This window comes from Rattus norvegicus, chromosome 20, assembly GCF_021556685.1.
Source record: "Rattus norvegicus strain SHRSP/BbbUtx chromosome 20, alternate assembly SHRSP_T2T, whole genome shotgun sequence".
Classification (NCBI taxonomy): Eukaryota; Metazoa; Chordata; class Mammalia; order Rodentia; family Muridae; genus Rattus; species Rattus norvegicus.
Genome location: NC_141553.1, coordinates 6744503 through 6771596, shown reverse-complemented (window position 1 = coordinate 6771596; position 27094 = coordinate 6744503). Strand labels below are relative to the sequence as shown.

Here is a 27094-nt window from a genome sequence, read left to right as displayed (position 1 = left end):
CACAAGAGGACAGTTCTGGGAGTCATTCTTCTATTGAATACATTTGCTGTTATTAAGACAGGGTTTCTTCTCTATGTAGCCCTGGCTGGCCTGCAACTTGCTCTGTAACCAGGATGGCCCCAAACTCACACTAGCCCCACACCTGTAATCCCAGCCTCTGCGTTGAGAGTACCACAGTGGGGCAGCCCCCTCCTGTGCGATTTTTGAGCAGGGTCTCTCACTGAACTTGGAGCTTGCTTTGGGCTAGGCTGGCTGGCCAGCGAGCTCCCAGAACCCTCTTGCTTATGCCTCCCCACCATCCGCATTCCATTCAGCTTTTCTTCAACTGGGTCTAGAGATCTGAACCCAGGCCCCACACAACGGGGTATCTCGAAGGCCCCTCAGGGCACCCTGTCTAAGGGCACAGAGCAAGTGATCTCCATCCATAGCAGTTTTACTTCACAGTTTGACTCTGTAACCTTTACTTTAAGACGCATGCTCTGCATCTTTATGAGTTCGAAGACAGCTTGGTCTACAAAGCGAGTTTCAGAGAAACTCTTGAAAAATCAAACAGAACAGAGCTAAACTAAAAGCAGGCTGTGGTAGGCTGGGGAGAGGCTCAGCAGGTCAAAGTGTGTGCTGTCCTACCTGTGAAGTGAGTTTAGTCCTTGGGTCCCACATGGTGGAAGAAATGACTTCTGAACATTCTCCTCTGACCTCTACATGCATGCCGTGGTATGAATGTACTATATACAACACATACATTGAGGTTTTCTTTATTTTAAACATGCTGTGAAGCCGGCCGTGGTGGCACACTCTTGCGCACACTTACGGCACCCAGGAGGCAGAGGTTGGCAGAGCTCTGTGAGTTCAAGGCCCATCTCATCTACAGAGAGAGTTCTAGGACAGTCAGGGCTATCCAAAGAGAAACCCTGTCTCAAAACTACAAAACAAAGCAGACAAAAAGAAATTAAACAGACAGACAAACTGCCTGCCGCTCCCCCCTACCCCCCAGCACTCCGCGCCCAGCTCTGTCACACGACAGAGCCTTTCCCCTGGACTCCTTCCTCATAGGCTTTCCTAGGTTCCCGGATGCAGAACCAAATACTTTTAGAGACCAGGAAAGGGATGACTGGCTCAGCCTTTGGGTGGATCCTGGGCAAAACAGAGAGGGGGTAGAGTCCAGAGCCCAAGGAGTGGCTGGCCCACCTCAGGACAACAAGTCCCCTTTTCCTTCATCGTATTTCCCTGTGCGTGCACAGTGGGGGGCAGAGATCAATGCTGGATGCCTTCCTAAACTCATCATCCATTGCTTTTGAGAAACGATCACTAGCTTAAGCCACCGATCAGGCTGGACTAGCTGGCCAATCAGATCTACAGATCCTCTCTGCCTCTACCTCCCCAACGCTGAGATTACAGACGAAAAGTCGCCACGCCCATCTTCAACCGGGGTGCTGAGGATCTGAGCTCGGGTCCCCATACTTTCCCAGCAAGCACTTCAGCACATGAGTCACCTCCCCACTCTCCCGTCCTCCCTACGGCCTCACCCATCAATCTAAACAAAGGGGGGAAAAACCCTCGGGAAATCTTGTGAATTTGAGGCGCACAGCCCTGTAACCCCTGAGCTCAGGAGGGAGACAGCAGGGAGAGGATCTGCCCAGGCTACTCAGCCTCACCCTGCCTTAAAACAAAGAAAAGAAACACCATTGTACTAGCTGGAAACCCTGATTCGTTACCAAATCCAGACCTGTGCTGTAGTTAAGATGTACACACACGGGGTTGAGGATTTAGCTCAGTGGTAGAGCGCTTGCCTAGCAAGCGCAAGGCCCTGGGTTCGGTCCTCAGCTCCTAAAAAAAAAAAAAAAGATGTACACACAGGTGCATACACAGTGCAAGGCAGGCCTGAGGACATCCTGAGTGTGCGGTGCTTCAGGGGCAGGGACACAGAGAGCAAGCCCATGTGTTGATGCCCTAGAGCAGTGGTCCTCAACCTCCCTACTGCTGCTGTGACCTTTAGTACAGTTCTTCACGGTGTGCGGGGACCTCCCAAGCACACTATCATTTTCACTGCTAGTTCATAACTTAGTTTCCCTACTGTTAGGAAGCGTAATGCAAATGTCTGCCATGCAGGATGTGAGATGTGACTCCCAAAGGGGTCATGACCCACAGGTTGATAACTACTGCCCTAGAGGGAGACAGAGTTCAAAGGATCCCAGACTCCTGAGAAGAGCTAACACTTCCTACTTCAAACGCAAGGACTCTACCTACAAGATAATTACAAAAAAAAACCCATTTTAGAGTAAAACGCTGCCCTACTTCAGATGACTGGACGGCTCGCTAGGCGAAGTTGCTTGTTGAGCAAGCCTGACAACCGGAGAGCGATCTCCTGAAACACAAAAAAGTGGAAGGAAAGGACCAACCCCACTAAGTTCCCCTCTGACTTCCATACTTACATACCCCCCAACTCATTCACACATAATAGCACATAAACCATATGTTAAAAAATCAAGCACAGTAAGTGATTTGCCAGAGGTCGTGCAACTAACAGCTTTTTTAGGCAGTATTTCTTTTTTTTTTTTTTTTTTCCTTTTTTTTTGGAGCTGGGGACTGAACCCAGGGCCTTGCGCTTCCTAGGCAAGCGCTCTACCACTGAACTAAATCCCCAACCCCTTTAGGCAGTATTTCTAAGTTGTGTTCTCCACCCACAGACAGCTCTGCCCCTCACTGCTGCTCCCAGAAGCCTGCATTAAAACCGCTAGAAGAAAACAAACTTAAACTGACTCTGTGGGGGGCCTGGACCCCGGGGATGGGTCTTTGTCCAGTGGCCACAGTACAGCAAGCACTAAGGTCTCTTCACCTGGGGGCCTCTTCCTAAAGTTCTCTTCCTAAAGCAGAGCGGAGACAGGGAGACACCCTTCGAGACACCGTTCGCTGACAAATCTGAAGTTAGTGGGAGCCTGAGGAAATGGGCATCTCGCTGCTCCGTTTCTCCCAGCCCCACCTACTCGGCACTGGCCAGAACTGTTAAAACACAAAATCCTGACCAGGCAGGACTGACAACCTTTAATCCCCTGGGCCTGGGAGGCAGAGGCAGGCAGATCTCTGAGTTTGGGGTCAGGCTGGTCTACAGAGTTTAAGTTCCAGGAGAGCCAGAGCTCCTCAAACTTAAAATATTTGCTATACAGGTCAACAGCAGAGTGCGTGCCCAGCATCTCAGCAAACGGTGAGCCCTAAATCATTCCAGGCTCCTCAAGTCACTTCATGATGAACATTTGGTCAGACAGTGTGTGAGCCTTTAACCAACACTGTCTGTGACGTGGTGATTTTGTTTTGCTTAGATTTATTTTATTTGTATGAGTATTTTGCCTACTTGTTCATATGCACATGATACCGTATGTGTGTGCCTGGTGCCTGTGGGGGTCAGAGAGGGCTCTGGGTCCCCTGGAACTGAAGTTACTAGTTGGTTGTGAGCCACCATGTGAGTGCTGGGAGTCAAATCCAGGTCCTCTGCAGGAACAAGAGCTCCCAAATGTGCTTAACTGCTGAGCCATCTGCCTGGTCCTGAGAATCTTTTTATTCCCGTTTGGCTTTTCAACACAGGATTTCTATGAGTAGCCTTGGCTGTCTGACAACTTGCTCTGTAGAAAAGGCTGACTTTGAACTCAAGAGATCTGCCTGTCTCTGCTTCCTGAGTGCTGGGATGAAAGGATTGCCTCAGCTGCCACCACCACACCGAGAAAAGTGTCACTTAGGTCCAAGTGTTTGATGGTGACTGTTCCTTGTGTGGCTCCCAGGACAGGTCCCGACATAAACAGAAATACATTTAAAACATTTGAAGAAAGGATAAAGTTCCCTCGCAGAAGCTGGCAGACTTCATAAAGTTCAGGAGGGGAAACCTAACCATAGTCACGTGATGGGCTCTGTGAACCTCAATAAAAAGGGACCTTACACCTTCAGACAACAGGCCCACAAAAAAAACATTTCTGTATCTCTCCACCAAACACAATGTCCCACTGCTACATGCCACAGATACACAAAGGTAGGCCAAACAGTTACTCAAGCCAAACACGGTGATACCAGCCTGTAACGCGAGTTCGAGGCCAGCCTGGGTTACAGAAGAAGCTATGTCTCTATTACCAAGCAGGGACTGGGGACGTAGCTCAGTTAGTAGAATATTTGTCTCGCATGGACAAAACACTCAGTTCAGTCCCCACTCCTACACAAAACAGGATGTGGTGGTGCTCCAAGTAAGAGGTAAGAGTAGGAGGACCAGAAGTTCAAAGTCATCCTCGGATACACAAGTTCAAGGCCAGCCTGGGGCGTAGAAGTAGGTGTCTGGGGAGGTGGCTCAGTCAGCACGACGACATTTGCCACGTGGGCATGAGGACCTGAGCTGGCCCCCAGCACCCACAGGAAAACAACTGAGCCTGGTGCCAGGCACCTGTAATCTCAGCCCTGGGGAGGCGGGGGTGGGGTGGGGTAGAGTGGATCCTTGGGGATTGTTGGTCAAGCAGGCTAGACAGACCCATCTGAGAGACCCTGGCTCAAGAGTTGAGAAGGGGGGCTGGGGATTTAGCTCAGTGGTAGAGCGCTTACCTAGGAAGCGCAAGGCCCTGGGTTTGGTCCCCAGCTCCGAAAAAAAGAACCAAAAAAAAAAAAAAAAAAAGAGTTGAGAAGGATCGAGGAAGGCATTTAATGTAAACGGAGGGCTTTCACATGTACATAGGTACACGCACATACACACAAAACAAAAATGCTACTCAAAATTATTTTTATTTCTCGGTCCCAAACATGTCATGTTCCTTCCGATGGTCCCCTGAGCACAGTGCCACAGCACTCCCTAAGAGTCCCCCGGCCAGCTCTGCAGCAGAGCCACGCAGTTCTCTAAGCGGACGCCTGTCCAGTCCTTTCTAGCTAATGCGCTATTTCCACCCTCCTTTCATACACACATTGTCAACTCCTCAGAGATGGGAGGTCTGTCCTGGGCTGCAGACATGGCTCAGCAATTCAGAGTCCACGATGCCAGATTGTATCTCAGCGCTCACCTGAGGGCTCACTGGAGGCGGTAACTCCAGTTCCGGAGATCCTATTCGCCACCACTGAACTCTGAGGACACTGAACACTTTAAGATGCACGTACATACCCATATATACACGCAGGCAAAATACTCTTGAAAAAAATACTAGGGTCTTTCTCTCCCAACCGGCATGCTGTCCTACCCTGGAAGGGCCACTTGGTCACAGGGTCTACATGTTTCCTGAGGACCTTAGGTTCTCCTCCACAAGCCACAGAGCTGTTGGGAGAATGGGGCTGAGGCCCACCCACTCCCTCCAGGGCCTGCTGGGGAGAAAAGCCTTGAGGTGTTATCCTCAGAGGGAGGACAGGTCTACATCCAGAGCAGAAAGATACTGAGCCTAGTGAGTGATGTGGGAGAAGCAGCGTGTGCACAATGACCCTGAAAATGTGATCTGGCTACACCAGGGGCTCCTCAGGAGAGCCATCCCGATTACCACAGATCTGGCATGCTTGGCACTGAAGGTGCTGGTTTGCGAGTGATGGTTTTATCACAACATGGCACTCGCTCATATGGTACACAATCAGCTCTAAGACTGCTACTTACATAGCATGTCTGTTCCCTTGCAAAGGACAGCTCAAGGAACACCCTGAGCTGATGAGGATGCCTGCTGCTGCAGAGGTGCTCGCATCCCGGTGCGCGGCCCACATCCCAGAGAGCCAGGTACTCCTCATGAGGCACATAATACGGAGCCCAAAGGCAAGATGTAAGATGTGTCCTGCACCTCAAGGCCTAAGCTGCCACTGGTCTACTGACTTGACTGGGGATTCTCAGCCCTGCACACCACCATCCTGCATTCCAAGCCATCAGGGACTCGTGGCCACAGGAAAGGTGAGGCTGGAGTGGAGTGGCTGACTGGAGAGGGCAGACGCCTTTTCCGGTGAAGGATGTGGTCCGTCTCAGTGGCCTCTCCAGGTTAGGGCTCTCAGGATCACTAATCACAGAGCCCTAGAAGCTTGTTTTGCCTCTTTTCTTTCTTTTAAAGTTCAGATTAGGTTTTGCCTTTTGGTTTGTTTCAGTTTTTGCTTTTTTGGTTTTTCTCAGACAGGGTTTCTCTGTGTAGCCCTGGCTGTCCTGGAACTCCCTGGGTAGACCAGGCTGGCCTCTAACTCAGAGACCTGCCTGCCTCTGCCTCCTGAGTGCTGGGATTAAAGGTGTGCGCCACCACACCTGGCCTTTTTTTTTATTGTATGTGTGTCAGTAGGTATGAGATGGCACCCTACAGAGGCCACAGGCATCAGATCCCTGCAGCTGGAGTTCCAGGGGGTTGTGAGCCAAGGGACATGGATGCTGGGAACTGAACCCAGGTCCTCTGCTAGAGCAATAAGCGCTCTTTACTGAGCCACTGTCCCAGCCTCTAGTTTTGCCTTCCAGATGTCCTCGATGCCACCTGCATGGTCCTAATGAGAGACAGCTTAGCACCAGGGTGGCAGTCCCTCAGATTAGGTGTAGGGATCTCATTCCCACTGCCCACCCTGTTGTTATTCTGTGTGTGAGGAGAGAGCTGTTTCAGCAGAGCTCGGACCAAAGAAGCGATAGAGTGAGCTGTAAGCCCCATGAAGCCCTCAGCATCCACACGCTAAGCTCAGCATCCACACGCTAAGCCGTTTCACCGGAAGCACTGACTGAGCTTTTGCACATATTGGTGAATGGATAACTATGTCAAGTCTGATGGCGGAGGAAGGCCGGCCTCTTCTGACTCCCACTTGGCCCAGGGGCTCACAGGACTGGCTGCTCTGTGGAATGGTCCCTGGGAGATGCAGCTCTGGCCATAATGAATAATAACCAGCACGCGCTACATGGCTGAGTCTCTGCCTGTTTTGTTAAAGTGGTGTGTGTGCCTTTAGGCTCTGCCATCAGGAGGGAGAGGCAGGTGGATGTCTGTGAGCTGGAGGGCAGCCTGGTCTACAGAGCAAACAGCACACCTAACCTACGAACTCCCGTGAACTTCAGAAGTGTTTGTAGCAAGAACTGCACCCTCCAGAGGAGAGGCACTGGGCTCAGGTATGACCCACAGAAGACCACTCTGCATAGCACAGGTTTTCACACCCCAGGCTGTTGTAGGAGAGATCAACTCAGGGCCAACCATCCATCATGACGTCCGTTCATTCCACCTTTGAACAGTGCAATGGCTTGACCTCTTCATACCTCCAGGGGGAGTTTATCAGTCTGCAGCCCTGCTCCATAAATTCACTCCATTCAAAACACGAATCGCTTTCCCTAAGGCGCAAGTCCATCATTATCAGGACTTTCCCGTGTCCTCGAAATACCTTGGCCGTGCCTCCTGCCCAGCAACTACCCCTTAGCTCAGGCCTTGCTCTCAGTTTCCTCAGTGTGCCTGGCTCTTCTGCAGCCTGGGGGAGCTCTGGCTTTTCCTTCTCGGCCTGCACAGCTCCTTGGTCTTTGCCGGTCCCAGGCCTTCCCTGTTCCCAGAGGGAGGCTCATCCTTGGCGTCTGGAAACCCCTCAGCATCCTCCCACCCCACAGTCCTGACCACAGGATTATTGCTTACTTGCTCTCTCCCCAGCAAATGGACAAGCGCTGGATGGAGATGCCTTTTCTCTCTGTAGCCCCTCTAGCCAGCAAGGTGATCTGGCACCGGCAAGACACTCATTAAATGAAGAAGCTGCCAATAGTCCTTTGGCTCCGTGTCAGCATAATTCTCCCAACTTCTCCAGAAAGTAGGGCGAGTTTGGATCACTTAAATGCCTTAGAAATGGTGGGCTGGGGCTAACGGCTGTTATCAGGCCCATGTGACTAAAGAAGGTCCTAAGCCAGCTTTAAGTTTGGCTGCTCAGGACACGGAGTGGGGTGCAATGAAGGAGGCATGGGGGGGGGGGGATGAGCTTCTACAGTTCCGTGAACCCAGGACGGGTGCTCTGAGAGGAACTACAGGCATTGCAGACGTGTTGGCACATGCAGACCTTCCCCTCTCCTGTCCCACTGCACTGCACAAACCTAGGTGCACTGGGAGTAACGGACATGAGATGTCCCGGTGCCAGAAGGCAGGGCAGTAGCTGCCTCGGGGAGGGGCCCGCTGGGCCAGGGTGTTGGAGTGTACTCTACACAGATGCACTGACAGGTAAGAACATACGGGTCTATACCCGTAGCACTCAGGTACTCAACTGCACTCTCGTTTCTTTTCCTTTTGCAGCACTGGGCATCAAACCCAGGGTCTCACACATTAGCTGAGTACTCTGCCCCTGAGCTGTACCCCAGCCATGAGGCTTGGGGAGCTGGAGAGACGGCTCTGTGTTAAGGTACTAGCTCTTCTTCCAGAGGACCCATGTTTTCCCTATGCTCACAGCAGGGTTCGCAAACATCTATAACTCTACTTCTAGGGGATCCGATGTCCTCCTCTGGCCTGTGTGGACATCAAGCCCACACCGCAGGCAGTGATTCGGCCTGAGCCTGGTGTTTCTGTAACAGGTCGGTAGGGACACGCAGGGTGACAGAGCGTAGACCAGTGCACACAGCGCATTCCTCACTGCTCTATGCACTGAAGATCGTCTCAGTACAGCACATAAAGCTTACTTGAGAACGTTACGAGGCTGGCAATCACTTGACTCCAGTGTACCTTTCTCAACAACAGGGGACCAAAGGGCTCTCCAGTCCTGCAGAGACTAAATGAGTTTCTGGACCCTTTTAATCCATCAACTAGCTCCCTAAGAATATACTCCGAGGCCAGCATTCAACCCTCACAGTCTTGTACTAGCCGACCTGACGCACGGCGCTGGCCGGGCAAACAGGTCTGTCTGTCCCATTCCAGCCTCTCCATTTTAACCCTGAGCAAGTCCCCTCCCTCCTCCACGCAATCTTCTCAGTTGTCTGGACGCTACAAAGGCAGGATCCAAACTTTACTTCAGGAGAGAACACTGCATGGTGGAGAAAGAGCTTCCAAACTACCCTCGACTGACTGCCACCGCCTCCCCCACACCCCTCAGTTCTGACAAGTCAGACCCGAAGTTCCATGGCTGAGTGCCCAGGAGGAGGCTGGACTTCCTCTGTAAATATTAACGATCTCCAACTGGCCTGCTGTGTTCTAGCCACTTTTAAGCATTGACGAAGATTTCATCACTGAAGCATCATACAACCTCTTAGGAGAGCTCTTCCTTTCCTTTCCCTTCCTCTTCCTTTCTTTCCCCTTCCTCTTTCATTCCCCTTCCCCTTCCTCTTTCCTTCCCTTTCCTCTCCCCTCCTCTCCTCTTCTTTCCTTGGTTACTTTAAAGAAAGGGTCTCATGCAGCCCAGGCTGGCCTTGAATTCACAGTGTAACAAAAGATGACTCTGAATTCCTGCGACCTTGAATTATGACATGTGCCATCATATCTGGCTGAGAAATTCTATTATAGACAGTGGAAATAAGACAAAAAAAATCAAGAAAGTTGACTGTATCTTCAACTAGCAGATGGTAAGGGCAAGATCCAAAGTCCCTTTGATTCTGCATGAGTTCGAACCCTACTCCTGGCATCAACTTGTTTTAGTTAGTGGTTTTATTGCTGCAATGAAACATCACATGACCAAAACGCAGCTTGGGGAGAAAGGGGTTTATTTCAGCTTACATTCCCAGGCAATGCCCCATCACTGAGAAATCAGGACAGAAAGTCAAACACTGCAAGAACCTGGAGGCAGGAGCTGATGCAGGGGCCATGAAGGGGTGCTGCTTACTGGCTTGCTCAGCTTGCTCTCTTATAGAACCCAGGACACCAGCCCAGGGATGGCACCAGCCACAATGGGCTGGGTCCTTCCACCCTGACCACTAGTTGAGAAAATGGGTCTCATGCTGGGTCTCATGGCTGCATTTCCTCAGCTGAGGCTCCTTCCCCTCTGATGACTCTAGCTTGTGTTAAGTTGACACAAAAGCAGCCAGTACAACCTTGTGGTATATTTTGTTTTGTTAATTGTTTAGATTACTTATTTTTATATGTTTTATATTATTTACTTTATTTTGCCTGCATGTATGTCTGTGTACCATGTGTGTGCCTGGTCCTCAGAGATCAAAAGAAGGTGTCAGCTCTCCTGGAACTGAAGTTACAGATGGTTGTGAGCGGCCACGGGGATACTGGGAATCGAACCTGGGTCCTCTGAAAGGGCAGCCAGTGCTCTTTTTGCATGTTTTTGAGGCAGGTCTTACTCTATAGCTTTCAGCAACCCCCCTCCTAGGTATTGGAGCCACAGACAGGCAATCACACGTGTACACTCATAAAGCGTTTTAAATTAGCATGAAGAGTCCTCCCCTCAGTTCTGATAATCAGTGACAAAGGTCACAAGCCAATGGACAGCAGCAACAGTAAAATGAAACAGGTGTCCCGAGAAATATTACTGGGGGCTGTGGAGAGAGCTCAGCTGCATGCTGCTCTTCCAGAGAACCAAGTTCAGTTCCCACCCACATCAGGCAGCTCACAATGCCAGGGGATCAGATGCCTCTGGCCTCTTAGGGCACCTGCACTCACATGCACATACCCAATGCTCGAGCGCACACACACACACACACACTCACACACACACACACACTCACACACACACACACACTCACCCCTACATATAATTTAAAATATTTCTAGAATAAAGCTATAAAAACTAAAGAAGTCTGTCTGGGGCCTTTGATGGTTTGTGTATGCTCAGCCCAGGGAGTGGCACTATTAGGAGGTGTGGCCCTGTTGGAGTAGGTGTGTCGCTGGGCTTTAAGACCCTCATCCTAGCCACCTGGAAGTCAGTCTTCTCCTAGCAGCCTTCAGGTGAAGATGTAGAACTCTCAGCTCCTCCTGCACCATGCCTGCCTGGATGCTGCCATGTTCCCACCTTGATGATGATGGACTGAACCTCTGACCCTGTAAGCCAGCCCCAATTAAGTCCCTATAAGAGTTGCCTTGGTCATGGTGTCTGTTCACAGCAGTTCTCAACCGGAACAATCCCTTCATGGGGACATATCAGATATCTCCATTACGATTCATAACAGCAGCACAGTTACAGTTGTGACACAGGAACAAGGCACGGGTGGGGTCGGCACCTGAGAAACTGTATTAAAGGGTCAAAGCATCAGGAAAGGTGAGAGCCACTGGTCTGGAGGTCAGGATGCTTGACGCACAAGACTGGGTCTGAGTTTGATCCCCATAACTCACATAAAGGTTGAAGGACAAGATGGACTTCAGGAAGTTGTCATCTACCCTCCACACAGGCACTGTGGCATGCACATACATGTGCCACACACACAATAATAACGTTTAAAAAAAATCAGCTGTATGATCCTCCCACAGAGTCTTATGACACACTCAGAACCCCACATGTATCCCTCTGGAAAATCACAGATGTGTCTCAACGACTGTGAAACACAGCTCAAAAACTCGGGTCTTCGTAAGTGTCTGACATTGGGATGAGACGCAGCTAAGGATTTGAACCACAGATGTTCTCTCCATTACTGACCTACAAAACCGACATCATCAGGGTGTACTTAACCATACTTCTGGCCCTTGGGAGGCTGAGGCAGAATGATTACAAGTTCAAGACCAGCCTACTATACTACAACATACAGCCAGTTCGTGGTCAGGATAAACTAAATAGTGTGTGCGTGTGTGTGTGTGTGTGTGTGTGTGTGTGTGTGTGTGTGCGCGCGCGCGCACACGCGTGCACGCGCAAGAGAGAGAGACAGACAGACACAGACAGACGGATGGACGGACAGACGGACAGATGCATGCACGCACACCCAAACCAGGAGACAAATGTACATTAGAGAGAGGTAACTGAAATGATGGGAAGTAAAAGCAACAATGAGTCTAAGAGCTTGAAATGGTAAGAAGTCATTGAAGTCGTTGAGTACATACATAGTTCATTCTTATCAATTTAGTCAACATAAAATTTTACCCACACACAGACATACACAGACACACACAGACACAGACACACACACACAGACACACACACACACACACACACACACACACACACACACACACAAGATTCTCCTAGCTGGACACAATGCACACCTGTAACCCCAGCTCTAGGGAGGCTGACAGTAGGGTGTGGGAGGGTCAGCAAAGACTTAACGGTAAGAGCCCATCTGAGAACAAACCCCGGTCGTCCTTACACACTCTTTCAAAAAGAGAAAACTGCTAACCAGAAAGCAGAGCCATAAATACTGAGCTGTTTACTTAAAAACCCTTTGAAAATCTGCACTGTGTCTGATAACGATGGCAGAATGAACAGCTGAAGAGTGACTAGCCGGGAAATGAGTCTCCAGCTGGGGCTTCCATGGACAATTATGGAGAAAGCAACAGATTACAAGTGACAAATCCAGACACTCTGCCAATTTCCACATCTGAGCTGTTCTTATTGCTAGGTAAAGTAATAGCGCGTCCCACGACTGCTCGCCACACAGGGCCCAGGGGCTGCTTCATAGCTGCTGAAGCAGTCTGTTTCAGGAGCCATGAGCACCGCACACAGCATACCCTAAAGACTGTGTGGGGAGAAGGGCTGCAACCCTAGGCATGTCTCTTGGCCTCTTTGAAATTCATCAGCAAGATGGCACTGATGCTCTCATTGAAGAATTAATGATTAAAACCCAAGGGATTATGGGGAACAACATTTCCCATCTCACCAATCCAGGCTTCAACTGTTAGCCACAGTCATTTAACCCAGGCGGGTCAGAGTCTCTGAAAATCATTTTCTGGACCAACTACTCTTTATGTGAGAAAGCAAGATCTAGTTGTAAAACATTAAGGGGGGCAGGCAAGATCTGAAAAAGGAGAGCCAAAGGCAAGAGCTGCACACAAGCACACAGCAGTGCACGGCTGCAGGAGCACAAACAAGCATACAGAAGTGCATGGATAGGAGTGTGTGCACACACAGGCACATATGCACGGTCACACATCGGAACACAGACCTCCAGCTTCTCATCAGTTGTTCAGATTCACAGCCTCGCACTCACTCTGGCCACAGCTGTTCATTCACCCAAAAGTCTTCGCCACTTTCATGGGAGAGTCCATCTTTCCTCACAGGTATGGTTAGGTAAGGTCCAGGATTCCATGAACCCACCCTGAGGAAGGTAGAACCCTTCTGAGAGTCACATGAGAGACTTCTCCCTCTTCATGAGCTCCATTTCTCACGTGCTCCGAAACAACGTTAGCTGGTGTGCGCTTGCAGACAGCCCTTTATCCAACTTTCCTATATTCCAGGAAACAGCCAATGATTAGAAATGAGCTGACCTGATTTTCCGTAATCAAAAGGCTCCAGGGGATTCTGAGTTCTAGTCTTGGGAAGAAGAAAAAACTCCAGCTGCTTAGGAACTAAGCAAGAATTCTGGAGCCGGTTGACCTGGGTTCAGAACCAAGCCCCACACTTCCCATCAGCTTGCTCCCAGCAGTATACAGTACACGCCCTCACCCAAAGAGCCGTTACAAAGATAAAGTGAATTGCTGTTGATGAAATACACAGTACAGAGCAAGGTTTGTAAAAGCAACTGTTATAGGAAATTAAAGCCTTAATGAGTTCTCCAAGTGGTCCAACAGGTGCTGGAATCCAGAGTTTGGAAGTTGCGGGACTCCTGGCTCCGCCCTCTCCCGTGTGGCCCTGTGCTGGAACTCTAACTGCCTCTTAACCTTTTTTTTTTTCTTCTGTAGAGTGGGCACAACCGCTGGGCTCTAAAGGTGAACAGAACACAGGGACACAGAAGTACACAGCGTGCACAGGTGACCACACACACATGTTCACACCCACCTGTTGACACAGCTACCCAAGTGCTCAGGAGCGTTGACAACCACACACACACACTACGGGATGGGCTTTGCAGGAAGGCTTATCAGAGGGTGCTCTGCCATCAGCCCAGTGAGAACAAGAATCGGCACATACAGCTTTCTTTGGACTGGACCCAGGGACATTGATGGTGATGGTTGGGGACAAAGCCAGGTCTGGGTTCCTCTCCAGGCCAAGCAGAGAGTTAAGGCTGTGAGGGCTGGTGCACAGCGGTATCCCAGCATTCAGCGGAGGCAGGAGGAGCAGGTCAAAGTCCTTATCATCTGCACAGTAAGCTCCAGGCCAGGCCATGAGACCATCGCTCAATAAAAGCAAAGCAAAGATGCAAAGAGGCGCTCGGTTGGCTAAAGAGTTTTCCACCTACTCAGGTAAGTGGCCCGAGCTCACCGGTTCTGTAAGCACGTGCCTACCGTAGGTCTCCACTTTAATTTACAGAAAAAGCGACTTGAGAAATAGGACAGTTAAAGGGAGCAGGAGAGAAAATAACAATGACCGCCTCCTCGGGGAAAGGGAAACAATCAATGGCTGCCCCATGCCGATGGACGGATGGACGGACGGACGGACAGACAGACAGACAAGGCAGGGATGCACTTGGGCAGCACCTGGAGAGGCATCCGTATTCAGCTAGTGTCATCTCCCAGTAAACTGGGCTGTTCTCTGGTTATCTCACACCTCGGCACTTCCACTCTGCCCACCTTCTCACAAATGAGAGAAACAGCTTGCATTTTAAGGAATTTTGATTTGGGGTTGGGGGGGAATTAGGACCAGGACTTGAACCCACAGCCTCAGACATGCTAAGCCAGCACTCTGTCCCAGAGCTACATTCCCATCCCTTGTCACAGCTGGCCTGTCAGATAGGTCTTAGTGGGTAGCGTCGCTTGTTGTCAGGTCAAGCCTGATGACCTGGGTTCTATTTCTGGGTCATGTGTGACAGAAGGAGAGACCTACTCTTACAAGTTGTTCTTAGAGTTGGGCACGGTGGCACACAACTAAATCCTGGCACTCAGGAGGCAGAGGCAGGATCTCTGTGAGTTCGAGTCCAGCTTTGTATACATAGTGAGTTCTAGGACAAGCAGAGCTACACAAGGAGACCCTGTCTCAAAAGAACAACATAACGAGTTTCCTCCGTCACACACACACACACACACACACACACACATGTAAATACACTAAAAAATTAAAAATTAAAAATTCTATGTATGTTTGCATAAAGTGCATGAGAAGCACTTGGCAGCCGTAGAGCAGGCATGGACCTCCTCCTTCTCGTACATGGACCCAAGAGACAACAGGGGCCTCAGAATTATTTGATAAGGGGTCTTAATTCCGGTCGCACATTTATGATTTTGGTGATGGCTGAACACTCGATTTACACCTACTGTCGACTGGGTTTGCAAATGTTATAAGCGTGAGTGCACACAAACCTCAACAGGGACAACTTTGGGTGACAACCGCTAAAGACTTAAAAACAGCTAGCAAGGCCGACACAAAACTGACAAATGTCATCAGTACAGAGTACGGACTGAAGTGTCAGACTGCTCCTCATACATATGCACAATGACTTTGCCAATTAAAAATATAAATATGGGGGGGGGTGACACACGCCTTTAATCCCTGCATTCAGGAGGTAGAGGCAGGTGGATCTCTCTGAGTTCAAGGTCCGCCTGGTCTACACGGTGATTTCCAGGGTTACACAGAGAAACTCTGCCTCAAAGAATAACGTCTCAGCGGTTAAGGGCGCTGGCTGTTCTTCCGGATTCCATTCCTGACACACAAGTGGTAGCTCACAACCACCTGTAATTCCAGCTCTAGGGGATCTGACACCTTATTCTGGCCTCCACGTACATGCTGTTCACAGACAGACATCCGCGCAGGCAGAGCACCCATACACATAAAATAAAAAGAATAAAAGACTAAAATAACATCATCACACGACTATCCTAAAAGCAGAAAATGAAGAAGAAACTCATATGCCCACGGCAGGCAAGGGGTTAAATGATGCTTCCTCAATACCACAGATATCACCAAAGCTCCCAAAACAAGGCTGGAGAGCACAGAAAGGGATAGGGAAACAAGTTACTAGCAGAATGATGTCATTTCCATTTTTAAAATAGATTTGTACAGAGAAAAAGTCCAAGTATGCAGTGCACAATTTTTTTTTAAATTGCATGTGTGCGCTCTTGTGTTTTGAGATTTTTCTACCACAAAGGCAGGTGTCTATAATCCCAGAATTAAAACATATATACATAAAATAAAACAAACAAATAGCCAAACAAAGTCTCGGCCAAGCACAGAGCTGCACTGATCCCAGTGGTAGATTTCTGAGTTCGAGGCCAGCCTGGTCTACACAGTGAGTCCCAGTGAGACCCTGTCTCGAACAAACCAACCAAGCAACGAAACATACACATATAAACTGTGGGGTTGCCCCTGAATGAGGGGTCAACTAGTGAGCTGCAGACCCGACCTGGGCTGCCACCTGCCTCGGAGCTGCTTTGTCCCTGTCTCATTTAATGTGAACAGGCACAGGATCCACCACAGCCCATGGTGACATGTGACATAGCTGTGTCACAATCCCACTAAAGGGGCTCACTAGGGTTTCTATTGCCGTGATAGACACCATGACCAAAAGCAACCCGGGGAGGAAAGGGTTATCTCGGCTCACGCTTCTGTGTCACGGGTCACATTCCATCATCCAAGGAAGTCCGGATAAGAACCTGGGGTAAGAACCTGGGGCCCGGAACTGAAGTAGAAGCCACTGGGACTATTTCTTACTGGTTTGCTCAGCCTGCTTTCATAGACAACCCATGACTACCTGCAGTGAGCTGGGTCCTCTCATGTTAGTCATCAATCAAGAAAATGCACCACAGGCTTGCTCACAGGCCAATCTGATGGAGTCTTTTCTCAGCTGAGGTCCCCTCTTGCCAGACAACTCTAGTTGACATAAAAACTAGCCAGCACACCCCGCAACCTCAAAATGCCAGAGATTCCAAACAGAAAGCAAGGGCTCAAAGACCTGCCTTAGCTCTGCCCCTCTGATGTTTAAACTGAGATTCCTAGGATGGGCACGGACCTGTACTCCTGTGGGGAGGCAGAGGCAGGCAGATCTCTGTGTGTTGGAGGCCAGCCTGGTTTACAGAATGAGTGTCAGGACAGCCGGGACTACCTAGAATGATGTTATTGGGGGTGGCGGGGTAGGCTGAGATTCATCTACTGTGAACGAATCAGGCAAGAGCCTGCATTATCAATGACTATAATTTAAAATGGCAACATGAGAGACAAGTCCTTCACAGTAGGCTCAGTGGTCCAATTCATCAAAGGTGGGAGCAAGTGGCTCCCATGGAAGGTCCTGGTGGCCGCAGTCTATTCTGACTCACCTGACATTAGAGATGGAGACCCCTCCAGGCTGACTCTACCTATGAGGACATAAGCTTGGAGACGCTTCCTAAGCTACCTTTGTCACAAGCTATGACTGATGTCCTGAGCTGCAGGGTGGTAGCCTAAAGGCAGCTCAGTCGCCTAGGTCACATCCACCCGAGAGGCTCAGGGACTGCAGTGACAGGGCCTGCAGATACAGCTGGCTTTAAGACAGACAACTGGTTTATTTTAAAAACTCCTTTTTGACTTGTAAACTAAATGAACTCGATCTATAAATTACCGAGGAAGGATAAATTGGAAGCCTACCGTGTAATTTCCCGTGCTGTCGCCACTAACTCTAACCACACCAAAATCACCGAGGATGTACTATGGATGCAACTTATTACACAATGTAATTTCCTACGCCACAGCGAAATCTCCTAGTAATCTTCTGGCTATCAGTGTGGGAAACATTTCCCCAGGATGCACTACAAAGAATCCCTTGCTCCTTCCTACCTGGCCGGCAGTGTGGCTTCCAAGACAAGCTCTCTGCTGTCTATTTTTCGGGTTTCCTTGGTGTCTGTGCCCTACAGATTCTGGTGTTTACTTTCCTCCCAAAGACGGGGGGGGGGGGGGGGGGGGGGACGGGGACGGACGGACGGGGACGACGACACAGAAATGACCTGGACTTCCTTCTGAAGACCCAAATTCACAGCTGTTTGGGGTAAACAAACTTGGAAAGCTGACTGAAGGGGTTTTCCGGAGAGAAACATTTGTATCCATTTTATTTCTACTTTGTATCTGCGCCTGTCAGGCCTTCGCTTGACTTGGATCTTTGCTAGGAGAAAACCAACCTAGAGAGCAGGGCTTTCTTTTGCTGGTCCTGGTCCCTGACTTGTGACAGTGAAGAGACTGAGGTTGAGCCAGACACAAGTCAGAAGTTCTCCCACCCTCTACAACTAATTCGGTGAAAACTGAACCAAGCTGGAGAATGTGAAGAAACCGGGAGTGCCCGAACTGCGCACACGCGCGTGCACCCACCCATCCCCCCCCCCACACACATATACGCACGCGCACGTGCAGGCACGCTGAAAACAATCTGCTCCACATCTATCCTACTTAGCTTAAGGGTGGCATTCCCAGCCAGGCCATCATGGCTTTATCTCAGTGCTTAGGAAGTAGAGGACTGTGCATCTCTGTGAGTTTGAGGCCAGCCTGGTCTACAGAGTGAGTTCCAGGGCCACACAGAGAAACCCTGTCTCCAAGAAAACAAAAACACAAGCACCCAACAGAACCTTCTAGATTTTTTTTTCTCTTAGGAAAGACCCAAGTCAAGCCTAGGCCTGACCGGGCGGGCAAACTCCAGCCCTGCACTCCATTCCCAAGCCAAGATCCCAGATCTAAAGTAACACCCAGGGCCAGGGTTGCTATTTTGTTTTCTCTTTGTTTTGAACAAAGTAACCATTCTTTTTTTTTTTTTTTTCCCGGAGCTGGGGACCGAACCCAGGGCCTTGCGCTTCCTAGGCAAGCGCTCTACCACTGAGCTAAATCCCCAACCCCACAAAGTAACCATTCTCCTTTAGAAAAAGCCATACCTCAAGAGCAATTCCAAAACTAAGGAAGAGGGCTCCTAGACAACAAAAATCACGCAAAAAAACAGTATCCTAAGAAATTCTCAGGACTTGAAAGATAGCTTAGACATTTTAAAAGCACTGGCTGCCCTTTCAGAAAACCTGGGTTCAGTTTCCCAGCAGCCACCCAGTGGCTCACAACCACCTGTAACTCCAGTCCTGGGGGATGCAGAACCTTCTAGCGCCACCCGGGAAACAGGCCTTCACTGGTACAGACACACATCCGGGCAGAACACTCACGTTCTTTAAGTTTGCTGGGGCTGTAGCAGAGTGCTTGCCTAAGAGGCTCAGTACTGGACTCAATGTTACCCTCGTACCTAAAAAGGCTTTCTAATGAAGACAGCTCAGTGAAAGATCCCAGGTGGGGCGGGTCCTGACTTGTACGCTGGTTTTTGTTTTTATTTGGGGGTCTTTGTTTGCCTATGTGTTGACTTAGAACAGGAACTTAAATCGGGCAAATACACAAGACCATACCATACTGCCCATTACCATTTTACAGGGTTTTCCTCTTCCTTAAAGGGTTAGAACCATCTCTCCTTGTTTGCTTCCTTTCACAAGACGGCAGAGTTAAAAAGGAGTTTAAAACCACATCTATAGGCACTGTCTAGATTCTCAGATCTCTTCAGCAAGCCTCTGTGGTGACAGAATTATCCTGAACTGTGACACAGCCTCCTTCCTGACCAGCACCTTTGACTTTGTTCCTCTTGCTGAGTCCCGTGCACCTCCCTTCCCTGTTCCGTCAGCAAACACCAATTCGTAACTCACCACTCAACCCATAATTCTGAGCAACTACCTGATCAGTTTCACGTTTCATTTTCTCTGGCCCTTTGGCCTTTTAATCTAACTCTTACTGTATTCTCAGACAGAAATTGCTTTCCAAGAAATCAACTGCTTCATTGTAAACCTAAACCCGGCCAGCTCTGTTACAGCAAAGTTTCATGTCTGCTATGTGCTTGGGACTGAAAACACTCAAATCAAGAAGTTTAGCGGTGAAAGGTATCTTGTCCCCAGCTTTCAAGCTATATGCATCCACGAAACAGAAAATGCGCCCAAACCACACAAAGTCTAATCCATGCAGTGCGGCTTCTCTGTAGCACTAAACACTCTGGAGAACTAGCTAATCTACTGATTATTGGTAGAAGAACAAAAATTATATCTGCATTATTTTGGATAGAAAATTAAACATCTACTGAACACAATCTTTATTTAATGACTAAAACTCAGAAGAGACAGTAAACTAGTGCTTTGGGTCTACTCAGGTGTGGAGAGCTACAAACCTCTATTTCCAAAGCCTCAAACAACTAAGGGGAAAGTGGGTACACTTAGCTGCACATTTCATTTTGTCAGTTTGTCACATGCATACCCTACGTGCATACATATGTACAACGCCTACAAACGTTCTAAGTGAACTATGCATATGGTGAGAAGGGCTAATTCTGACCTGGCACCTTCTCTCCGATAGCTCTGAGGTAAATTTCACAGCGCATCTAGCAATCACTTACTTGGCCCTGAACAAAGCCGACGATGGGCGGGGCTGTTAATGAACAGCATTCACATGTCTGTTTGAGCAGGTCCTCTCCCTTACTGTTTCTAACCTGCCACTGCTCAAAGAAGAGATCACCAAGCAAGAGAGAACACCCTTTAATGTGTCTGAGCGGGGCGCACAGCGGAGTGTACCTATAATCGATCACAGCACTCAGTCAGACTTGGAAGACAGAGAATCAGATGTTCAAAGTTACCCTGGGGTATATGAGTTCAAAGCCAGCCTAGACCCTGTCCAAAAAACAAACAAACACAAACAAACAAACAAAAAAACACAAACACCCTTAAATCAAAACATGTCTGACACAGTAATTTGCACAACACAAGTGCACAGGACAGACTGTGTGAGGAATTGAGGATCGCTCACAGTGAGCTCACAGGATGTGTTATGAACTGTGGTACAGTGTGGTCACCACATTAATTACCCAAGGCAGCATCCGTGAGGCAGGTACCAGTGTCTTCATCTCACAGAGGGTAGGGATCAAAGTACTTAACTTCCACAAGTCCAGCGACAGTCAGTGCTGGCAGAAGAATTCGGACAGCCTGACTCCAGCACTAGTCTAATGCTCTACGCTGCAGAGAGGGGACAGTAGCCACAGGAGTCAGCAGAACACGGTATCCTGTAGGCTTAGATTTTTCAAAACCAGAGTCTCCAAAGAGAGCAGGACTTTGCACTTCGGTGTCTGTAAATGCTGGTAGCAGAGATCTTCTCTGCTGAGAGTGCGATTCAGATGCTCTCTCAGTGGATGAGGGCTGTGGGAACACTGTCAAGCCCATGACCAACAGCGACTTAGGGAGGAAAGGGTTTATTTCAGCTTAGAGCTCTCAGGTCATACTTTATCGATGAGGGAACTCCAGGGTGCCATCGATCACAGTGGGCTGGGCCCTGTGCCATCCATCATGAGGTCTTCCCTCAACCGAGGCTCCCTCTTCTCAGGTGACTCTTGCTTGTGTCAGCTGACGAAAAGACAAGCCAGCAAACAGAGCAAAGACATGAGAGCTACAGAGGCAAGCAAAGGTGGGACTGAGAACTACTGTGTATGATATATGTGTCCCCCGAGACCTGTGTGTCTGAGGACCATCATGGGGTGTGTGAGGCTAAGACCCAGGTACAAAATAGCTCTAAGAAATGGGACCTGTGAGGAGAGAAGGGAGTATTTTGTAATTTCAGAACACACAGGAGGGGTTGGTGAGAGGGCGCAGCTGGTAACATGCTTGCTCTGTAGGCACCAGGACCCAAGTTCAATCCCCAGAACGCACCTAAAAATGCCATCTGCGTGTAAACCCAGTCTTACCAGTTTCCACATATGTGTACACGCATACATGCAGAAAGAATACATACAAAACCTATGTGGGATGACTGGGGGAGAAGGGTCATAAACACATGAGGAAAGAAACACACGTGTGGTTCGCAACATCTATACCCAGTGCAGCTCTAAGCTCCGTAAACGTCAAGATTCCAGTTTTCAGTACTAATGAGGCTAGGATACACCAGTCGAGACACCAAATTAGGAGTCCACGGCTTCCAGTGATAACTCACGGTTCCAGGCAGGAAAAAAGAGTAGGAGTACCTTCCTCCACCTCCAAACCTACAACAGGGGCCTCATGGTTATGTAGATGCGTGACCTTGGGGTTGGAGAGGTGGCTCAGAGGCTGCTCTTCCAGAGGTCCTGAGTTCAATTCCCAGCAACCACATGGTGGCTCACAGCCATCTGTAATGAGACCTGGTGTTATCTTTGGCCTGCAGGCAGGCATGCATGCAGGCAGAACAATATATATAATAAATAAACCTTAATAAATGCATAGTGCCCCTAATTAATGACACACCCAGTGTAGCAGGGGCCTAAGCAGAGGCCTTCCCTCCCAGCAGGAGACTGAGAGACTGGGAGACTCATAGGCATCTGTAGCTTCTTTCAGACACAGCAGCCAATGAGGAGTCCAGCAGCGATGTGACTCTAGGGAAGGGACACACCCACTCATGCTTTATGGAAGAAATGGAAAAAAGCACTGTGCTCAACAGACCTGGCAGTCTTGTTTAACTATGTATGTGGCAACCAGATCTCAACAACGTCCCACTGCCTCTGAGGGCACACCAAGAGGAACCTGACCTGTATCAGAGGGCAGAAGATGTGCGGAAAGTTTATGTCCCCCTCCCCCGAGGCAGAGGGCGTCCACGGCAAATCCCCAAGTACTGCATCATCCGTGCAGTTTTCCCTTGCCTCTCAGCTAAAGGAGTACGTGCAGAATTAAAAAAAAAAAAAAAAAAAAAAAGTGGGAAGTCCAGCACGTGGGAGGCAGAGGCAGAGGCAGGCGGATCTCTGCTAGTTCAAAGCCAGCCCAGCCTACTTAATGAGTTCCAGCCCAAGGCGATGTAGTGAGGCACTGCCTAAAAACAAACAAACAAAGAAATGAGGGAAAAAAGTGTTCCGTGTTTAGTTGCTGAGCGCCTGTGTGCTGGCTGGTTTTACACCCACTGACACAAACTAGAGTCACCTGGAAGGAGGGAGCCCCAACTGAGAAAATGCCCCCATAAGATCTGGCTGTAGGGCATTTTCTTAATTAGTGATTGATGGGGGAGGGCTCTGCCCACTGTAGGTGGTGCCATCCCCTGGGCTGGTAGTCCTGGGTTCTATAAGAAAGAGGGCTGAGCAAGGCATGAGGAGCAAGCCAGGAGAACAAGCCAGTCGGCAGCACCCCTCCATGGCCTCTGCATCAGCTCTGCCTCCAGGTTCCTGCCCTGGTGAGTTCTGGTCCTGAGTGAGTGACCAGACTATGATGTGGGAGTGCAAGCCATTAAATAAACCCTTTCCTCCCCAACTTGCTTTTAGTCATGGTGTCTCATCACAGCAATAGAAACCCCAACTGGGAGACTCTGTCTTCAGGTGCTAATATAGAGACTGAGAATACAAGTGTGCTAATACAAGACAGGCTGCTAACATGAGAGCCAAAAGTATACCGATCCATTCTTATTTGCCTTTAAAGGCACGACTACTCAAGATCCCAAGCAGGAAGTCCCCGAGTAGTCCACAAACAGCAAACAAACCCTGCCTCTGAACAGGGTGTGCTTCCTCTGAGCATTCCCAACTACGTGCTATCTACCCAAACCTTGACTTCAAAGCCAGCCTCGGTGCACCTCCCCTGGAGATTCTAACCTATCCCAGAGAAGTGTCTGTCCTCTGAAGTGCCAACCACTACCAGCTAGGATCTCAATTTATTTAGAGGCTGATCATCCCCTGAGGAGATGGCTCAGTCCATAGAGTGCTTGTTCAGCAAACAGGAACCCTTGAATTTGATCTAGCACCCATGTTTAAAGGAAGAATAAAGAGAGAGAGAGAGAGAGAGAGAGAGAGAGAGAGAGAGAGAGAGAGAGCGCGCCAACGTGGCTGTAATGTTAGTACTGGGAAGGCAGAGGCAGGGAAATCCCTGGGACTTGCTGGCCAGCCAGTTTGGCGCAATCAGCAAACTCCAGGTTTTGGGGGAGAGCAAGTGAGGAAGACGCCAGATGTCAACGTCTAGCCTTCATCGTGCACATTCGCGCGCGCGCGCGCGCGCACACACACACACACACACACACCCAAACATAGGCACACACACACAACCATTCTACTAGAATCAGTACTTTTTATCTATTCAAAAAACTTTGATTACCACCTATGAGCCAGTATTCTTCAAGAGACTGAGTGCAGCCAAACAGAATCGGCTTTTTCCCCATCAAAGGAAGGGGAGGGTTCTTGTATAGTGCTTTTAAAAATCTTCCTGAAAATATGTGGGTTGAGACTCAGGACTGAATGAATACCTATTTATTAAAGCCGTGGGCTTCCTGGTTGCAACCTCTCCAAGCTTACTTAAACTGAAGGTGCATGAACCTACAGGGAACAGAAGCTAAGGAAGCCACTTCTAAATGAACTTCCACTTCTTAAAAACCTCAAAAGAACAAGGAAGGAAAAGAAAACAGCTACGAAAGCGCTGCTGAACCAACACATTTTGTGCACTCTGACAGAGCATTCCAATCCCCCTTGTAAACTACAAAGAGTGACCCCCTACTCCCTCCCGACGCCTTGCAGCCCGAGATTCAAGCGTCTAAAAGATCTCAGAAAGTTGAACGCACCTAAGCTCCCTTAAGCAAGCCTTGGTTTCTTTGCGATTAAGTCCCAGGGGGAAATGAGCAGATGCCACTTGGACGAACCCAGCCAGAGTGACAACAAGGAAATGACAAACTGAGCTTCAGGCGCCAAGAGGGGCTCACAGACTGAACACCTCGTGCGCGATCAACGCAGAAGCAATTTTAAAAACAAACAAAAGCCGGGTTCTGCACAGCCCGGGTGGAAGGTTCCTAAGTTCCTAAGAGAAGGAAACGAGAATGTGCTCCAGGGGAGCCGCGAGGCTGCGCGCGGCGTGGGAGTTCCTGCAGGATGTGAGAGGGATTCCGCGAATTCGGTCTGCTCTGAAGTGGCTTTTGTGAGAAGCGACAGCTGGCACCTCACGGCGGGCGAGGGTGACGCCGAGCTGTGCCATGCGGCGCGGGCTGCCACCTGGGCACTCCCCCCATTCTCCGCAGCCGCGACGCCAGACACGAGAGCCCCGGCCTGCGCCGCGCGCGCCGTAGGAGCCGCGACCTCTCGGGGGAGCCCGCGCAGTCCGGACTGCGAGCCCCGGCGCGCGCACTCACCTCAGCAGACTGGAGAGAGGGTGGCTGGAAGAGCCGAGGCCGCCGCCCCCGGAGCCGCCGCCGCTGCCGGAGCCGCCGCCGCCGCCGCCGCCGAAGCCGGAGGAGAGCCGCTTCCCGGACAGCAGCTTCTCCACGGCCGGGAGGTGCCCGGTGCGGGCCGCCTCCAGCAGCTCCTGCTCCTTCCCCATCCCCAGGACCGCCACCCCTCGGACCCCAACCCCTAGCCTTGCAGAGCCAGCTCAGGCTCCTAAACTTTCCGTCTCCGGGCAACGCACCCCTCAAACCGGCCGGGGACGCCACCCCCTCTCTCCCCCTCCCCGCCTCCTTGGTCTCCCCCTCCCCTGATGGCGCGTCACTTCCGGGATCCGGCGTCACGCGTCACCGCGCCCCCGCGCCCCGCCCCCTTGCCCACCTAGTGGGCGGGGCTCGGCGCCGCCTTGCAGGTGACCCAGGGTGGCAGAGTGGAAGTCCGGGCGTGCAGAGTGGAGCCTGGCGCAGACGCGGTTCACGCCCAGCGAACCCGCCCATTCGACAGGTGGGAGAGAAGGAAGGCAGCACACTTGTTGGAGCTTCCCGAAGTGCTCGCCTTCTCAAAGGTTTGGGACCTCATGGGACTGGAAATCCGCTCATTGGTCCAGGCATCGTAGAAACAAAAGAAAGGCGGTAACGGGTACCCATGTTTTCAATTCCATTCAAGACACATAGATTAACTACGGAATAGCTGCGGATACCTAGAACCAGACTTGAAAAATCCCGCCCTCTGGTGCTTCCTTGAGGGAAGGCCAGAGAGTTTTTACAACTGCTGTTAGCCTGGCATTGTAGCACTCGCCGTTTGTCCCAGCAGTCGGGAAGCAGAAGCCGCCGCATCTCTGCGAGTTTAAGACCAGCCTGGCTTACAAAGCAAGTTACGGGCTAGCCAAGGCTACATAATGAGACCCTATCTCAAAAAGGGGGGCGGAAGAGGCGGTACGGGAGTGGCTGTTAGGTGGCTCCGTGGCTGCTCTGTCAGAGGATCTAGGTTTGTTTCCCATTCCTTGTGGCACCTCACTGCAGTCTGTAACTCCAGTTCTAGCGGATGTGATCCTCTTTTCTGGCCTCCCAGGGTACCACGAAAGCGTGCGGAGCCCAGACTTATATGCAAAACACCCATACACACGAAAGAAAAAGTTAAGAAATCTTTTTTTAAAAGATTCATTTATTATATGTAAGTACACTATAGCTGTCTTCAGACACACCAGAAGAGGGCATCAGATCTCGTTACAGATGGTTGTGAGCCACCATTGTAGTTGCTGGGATTTGAACTCAGAACCTCAGGAAGAGTAGTCATTGCTCTTAACCACTGAGCCATCTCTCCAGCACAAGAAGTCTTTTTAAAACGCATATCCTCGCTCTCCATCCTACTAATTCTTCCAATAAATGGTCAGAAGAGACCTTCTTTCTCTTAGTTGTCGTGAGAAACATTTTAAAAGATTTGGGGGACCAGTCCCAATTTTTAATATTGGTGGACTGAGGGGAAAAGGTAATGGGGAGAAGACGATTGTTTGCTTGCTTATTGTTTTTTCTGGTTTTTCTCAGGATACTAGCTAGCCCTGTTCTGACGCGAGGCAGGTGGCCAATATTTGAGACAATGAATGAAATTCAAGGTTCTGGCTACGTTCAACGAGTTGGCTACGTTCTGTTGGCACTAGATAGAGATGCTTGCGAAACAGAAGGTAAGCCTAAGCAGTTCCCTGGTGGACACAAGCCGGTGGTCTCAGTTCTTCAGAAAATACGAGGTTGGGTCGCTGCCGGAAGTTGCTCAGTCCAAGGCAACAACAGGGACGAAGTTTTCTCCCTGTTCCCTCGACTTTGCGCTGAAGGAGTCAAGTTAAAGAAGGATTCATTGGCATTGCATTCCCAGGAAGGAGAAGAAAAAGAAGTCTCTCGGTAAACGAATGTACGCTCTTTCAAAAACGCTTCTTCTCTAAAGCCGAGGCTCTATACTAATACATTTCTTTCTCGTTAAAACAAAGTCAGTTTACGTGAAGCCCCTGAGCCATGAACGCGCTTCTGAAAATGACCCCTCCCAGGAGCCGTGGGCGTGACGTCATCGCGGCGCGAC

At 49.9% G+C, this 27094-nt stretch overlaps 1 protein-coding gene across 7 annotated transcripts in view; it reads right to left on the bottom strand.

Moving 5' to 3' along the window:
- Nucleotides 1-25320, bottom strand: part of Anks1a (ankyrin repeat and sterile alpha motif domain containing 1A) — a 153520-nt gene extending 128200 nt beyond the window's left edge. For 5 of the 7 annotated variants that reach the window (XM_087597365.1, XM_087597368.1, XM_087597363.1 and 2 more), the window contains exon 1: nucleotides 24994-25320. In XM_087597365.1, the coding sequence (XP_087453491.1) occupies nucleotides 24994-25181 (188 nt within the window). In that variant the 5' untranslated portion in view covers nucleotides 25182-25320. 7 annotated transcript variants of the gene reach the window in all.
- Nucleotides 25321-27094: the final 1774 nt, after the last annotated feature.